Source organism: Microtus oregoni, unplaced genomic scaffold, assembly GCF_018167655.1.
Source record: "Microtus oregoni isolate MIOR12 unplaced genomic scaffold, Mior012 000154F_ref0000087, whole genome shotgun sequence".
In the NCBI taxonomy this organism is placed as follows: domain Eukaryota; kingdom Metazoa; phylum Chordata; class Mammalia; order Rodentia; family Cricetidae; genus Microtus; species Microtus oregoni.
This window is the reverse complement of record NW_024544809.1, coordinates 689,222-694,251: the sequence shown is the minus strand read 5'-3', so window position 1 is coordinate 694,251 and position 5,030 is coordinate 689,222. Positions and strand designations below refer to the sequence as shown.

At 44.1% G+C, this 5,030-nt stretch overlaps 1 protein-coding gene across 1 annotated transcript; it reads left to right on the top strand.

Annotated features, from left to right (window-relative positions):
• Window positions 1–215: 215 nt before the first annotated feature.
• On the top strand, window positions 216–1,439 carry LOC121445052 (heat shock transcription factor, Y-linked-like). Its single transcript, XM_041647035.1, has one exon. The coding sequence runs from the start codon at window positions 216–218 to the stop codon at window positions 1,437–1,439; it is 1,224 nt and encodes a 407-aa protein (XP_041502969.1).
• Window positions 1,440–5,030: the final 3,591 nt, after the last annotated feature.

Below are 5,030 nucleotides of genomic sequence, written 5' to 3'. Positions count from 1 at the left end.
AGCTTCGGGCACAATGCTGTTCCGGGATCACTAGGAGCCCAAAGCCCTCTGTGACGTCACAGCCCTCAGACTGACCTTTGTGATGTCATCGCCTACTCCCTTTTGCAGGACTCCCGAAGCGCCGCTGGGATCTGCAGAGCACAAAGCCGGTTCAGACAAAGCCGGTTCAGACGTGGGGTATGTGCAGGTAGTGTGAAGTGTCCGCTTTACAGGAAATGGCAGAGGCACCTCCGGAAATCCCGGAAGCTTCTTCAGAAATCCCGGACGCTTCTTCCGAAATTTCGGATGCTTCCCCTCATGACGTGTCAGCTGATCCAGAGACCCCTTCTAGCCGCCCTCTGTGTGAGGATACAGGTCAGGGGGACTCAGACTTGTGGGCTATCATCGAGGAGAGTGCATTTCAGGTCCTGGCTCAGCGGTTCTTGATAAAGAGGCCGCCCCATACCCTCTGTGCCTCCGAGCCGGATGAAGACAGTAATTTATTCTCGATGACCTTTCCCAGAAAGCTTTGGAAAATAGTGGGAAGTGATAAATTTAAATCTATTTGGTGGGATGAGGCCGGGACTTACATAGTCATCAATGAAGAACTCTTCAAAAGGGAAGTGTTGGAGAGAAAGGCCCCCTTCAGAATATTTGAAACGGATAGCATGAAGAGTTTGGTCCGGCAGCTGAATCTGTACGGATTTAGGAAGATGAGGCAGAATTTCCAGAGATCTGCATCGCTCCCTGACTTCCTGGCTGAAGAAAAAGGAGTCTCTCCCTCATGTAAGTTACAGTTCTATCAGAATCCAAACTTCTTGCGTGACTATCCCCATCTTATAGAGAGAATGAAAAGGAGAATTGGGATAAAGACTGCTTCCCGGGGGGCGGCCCCATCACTTCTGGGTTTTAAGAACAAACATTTTAGTCCAGACTTGGACAACATGGATGATCACAGTTTGGGTGTAGCTGTTCAAACCAGCGAGAGCAATCTCTTGTCCAAGTCCAGCATTTCAAACGTCTATCTGAGACAGAAGCCTTCTACTGCCCAGGGAGATTCTGATCCAATGGACGGAATCAGAAGGGACTTCTCTCGGGCGACATCGAGCTCCTATAGACCCCCTGAAGAAATTCTAACGCAGCGCCCTGCTCCCGTCAATGAGGTGTCCCCTCTCCACATGGACTCGCAGAGAATCTACGCCCCAGCAAACGACAACACGGTGAATTTCATTATAACCTCGATCACCCAAAACCACAGGGATGTGCCTCACTTGTGGAAGAGCTGTTTTGAAAAACAGGCAGAGCCTTCTCCTTTCCAACCCGGGTTCCGTCACTTTTCATCCAGCTCACCGACGTACTCTGACTCAAAACCACTGGGTGAACCCAAGTTACCAACGCACAAGGAAAGGGTAGCATCTAGTACCTTGGCGTCAACATCAAACCATCACCCGTCTTCATGATGCTATCAATTGTCTAATTTTCTAATCTACTTGGTTGTTTATGGAGATATTCAGCATGTCAGAGATTAGAATTCTTGTTGATAATCAGGCGTGTACCTGAAACCGTCACAATTGAGCAATAAAACTCGATGTGTACCTTAAAGAGGACTGATTGGTCTTCTAGACCTCCTGAATTTGCTTCTCAGTCCATAGGACAACTAGAAACTCTCTGGACCTCAGTTCCAGGCTGTCCATTACCCTCTTCTGGCCTCCACGGGCAGTACCGGCATGTGGTGTGCAGACATGCATGCAGGCAAAACATATCCGCACACACAAAATGAAATACCAGACTTAAAAAGAATGTGTACATGCATACAAGTAAATACTGGTAGCTCTATACAAATATATCTGTGTATCCATATGTAGAGTATACACATATGCACACATGCAATACACATTAAATGTGATCTATTTAATAAAGCACACATAGACACACAGAAATAAGTTTTTAGATCTTTATTTTTTTTCACTTTGCAAAGTGCCAGAACATCACCCATCTTAGCCTATAGTCCTTTTCATTTTTCTTTATAAATGTACTAATGTAGTTCAATTAGCTTTGGTCAGTGGGCCTAAAGGCAGCTTTTTTTTTTTTTTTTGGTTTTTGGAGACAGGGTTTCTCTGTGGCTTTTAAAATATTTTTTTCTGTTGTAGTATAGAGTATTCCAGTAAATGCACTTGTAGCTTTGATTTTTTTTTCTCCTTTTGACTTTTTTGGTTTAAAGTTTTAAATTTTAGGGTTCTATTTCCTAAATAATCTCTCTTTTCCAGGGAGGAAGAATAATCCCATTCTTTGTATGAAGAGCTTGGGACTTGGATATGTCATCTAGATTTAAATCTGCATCTCAATTTTAGGGGGCCTCCATTTGTAATCCTTCCTACATATCAAAATTATATAGGATGGGATCATACATAGTATGTGACTTTTCTATACTCCGCAAATTAAGAATGTTATATAGAGTTACTTGTGGTCCATTCTGATCACGCTTGCCTGTAATATTCTCTAAACTGTCGGTGTTTAGGAGCCAAAGTGAGCGTTGCCAAACATTCTCCTGAATATTAATTGAGAAAATATGTATGAAACTTCTCTGTGTATGGCGCTGTACTAGACACAAAGCAGCCCGTGAGCAATGTCTCCCATGATGCTCTGCTCTATCTCGGCTTCCTCACGTGCCCTCGGCTAAGGTGATTTGCCTTTGTGGAAGTCGGGGTTTTTAATCTGAAGAAGAATGGGAGCCGTAGCTCCTGCTTTGCTTGTTTCATTGGACTCCCGGAAGAAGCAGCTGCAGAGATGAACGTGCAGTAGGTCGCTAAAATATAAAGAGCAGTAAAATCCATAGGATAGTCATCGTTACGATCGCAGTGCTTCGCTATTATCTTCCCCAGCAGACTCAGCTGTCTGCGAAGCTCGAGTGGAGTCATTGTTCCTGTGATAGTTCCTCAAAGCAGCTGCTACAGAGGATCAGGCATGGAAGGTACGAAACACTTCGTTTTACACGCCAAGGGTGTCCAACACAAATTTTTAGAGAGGCTGCACAGAGATGATCAGGAAGGTCATGACTGGAGATGAATTCCAAGCCCAAAGGTGTTCACATTGAAGTTCGCAGATATCACGGGGACGCGAACAAATTGGGGAAAGGGTTGCGCAGCAGTCTGTGTACTCAGCGTTGAGATGGGCTTTAGACCGATGTTCTGTTTGGGAAAGGAACCTCCTCCTTCCTCATCTACTGGATAACCTTATCAATGAGGGTTTTGGCAACCGCAGTCAAATCATCATTGTAAAAACCGCTAAATGTGAAAACAGTAGCAAAAAGATTTTGTAGTTACACGTTTTACTAGTGAAATATAGAGTGAGCCGTATCCTTAGAACTTGTCTCAGACAGGCAAGCACTTGTTATGTGATCCGTGTTTTATTCACGAGCACCCCAGGGTCAGATGTTGTTATCTTACTGCTTTGTAAAGAAAATTTATTTTTAATTAATTTATATTTGAGCCAGGGTCTTACTCTGTAGACCTGGGCATCCTGAAATCCACTATGTTGATTAGATTGGACTCTAGCTTCCATAGATCTGCCTGCCTCTGCCTCCCGAGTATTGGGATTAAAGGTGTGTGCCACCGCCGCCCAGCACTGACCAAGAGACACCCTTGGGTGCACTTCCTCCTTGTTGTTTGCTAACTATGTCTGATGTGTTTTTGTGTTCTCCAAGGTCTCTGAACACTGTGAGTCTGTCTTCCACCGCTGAGAGTTTAGAACGCTTTTCCTATCCAAAGAGCCTTGACCATCCTATTTGAAACAAATACAACCCACAACAAACCAAAGAGTAGAGTCCTGCAATTTCGTGTCAACCGTGTTTGTTGCTGAGTGGTAAACAGGGGACAAGGTTCAGAAAAACAGAGCAAACCTGAATAGATTTTGGAACTTGCAATTCAATAGAAAAATAATAAAAAATCATTCAAAGTGAGAGATATTATCTGTCAGAGAAAGAACTCTATACCTGGCCATTTCGCACCTCGGCTTTGCTCGCAGTGAGATCAAAAACAACAAAATCACTCCCTGTGACAACCTGAGTGCCTGGATACCATGTTTACACACTTTTTGTCCGTCCTGCATTTTTGACACTTCCTACAGCTCGAAGTGAATGAAAACCCAGAGGGACATGATGAATGGATTCAGCCCTCATTTGCGTTGACTCAAAAGGCAATTTTTACATTTTCAGAGCCCGAAAGCTGCCGTGGGGAGAAATTGCTCAAGGATAAAGATATCCCACCGGCAAAGGAGGTGTTTGTGTTTTTAAGACAGACATCCCTTCAACTTCCAGCTTGCAGCTGGACTGGAGGAGGCAGAGGGTTTCGGTGTCTGGGTGATATCTCTCACTAAGGGATCACACTCCTCCACGCTCAGCAGTGAGCAGGCCCTCTCAAAGAAGCCGGCTGCCCACATACATTTATGGTGTTGCTGAAGTGTTTTTGGAAGAAAGCATTAAGGAGGGAACATGTCACCCCTGAGCAGAATGACTTTCATTTGATCTCTATTTCCTGGGGCTCTGGTCTGGGTGCTACTTTCGAAGATCTGGCCTTGGAAAAATATGATTTCTTATGGCTTTTCAGGAGAGTAAATGCCAATCAGTCCTACAAATGGTAACGTGCCCAGTTCGGGTGTGGCTTGGGTAGACGAAGAAGGGAGACAAAGACAGGTTTCATGCCCCATTAGAGCGGCTTAGAAAGTTTGATTCTAGTTATCCCCCTGCCCTTTTGCTGTTTGGTATCAAAGCATGACTTCATGCTTATAGGCAAACACTTCCAACTCTCAGACCCTGGCATTCTCATGGGAATTTTCGGGTCTTTTAAAAGGGAAGAAAGACAGGGATTTTAATGCACTACTATACTGTTCTTATTCTATACAAAGCATGTCTGTGTCATCCCATAAACAGAGAGATTTTCTTTTCCGTGTCGAAATAGATATGATACACCCACTAGCAGTTTTAAAATATTTAAGATTGCAAGCAAAATCTTTATAGTTCGTTACAAAACAAACAGCAAGCCAACAGTCCTGCC

Coding starts and splice junctions, on each gene's coding strand:
- LOC121445052 (XM_041647035.1), top strand. CDS start 216: ATGGCAGAGGCACCTCCGGAAATCCCGGAAGCTTCTTCAGAAATCCCG.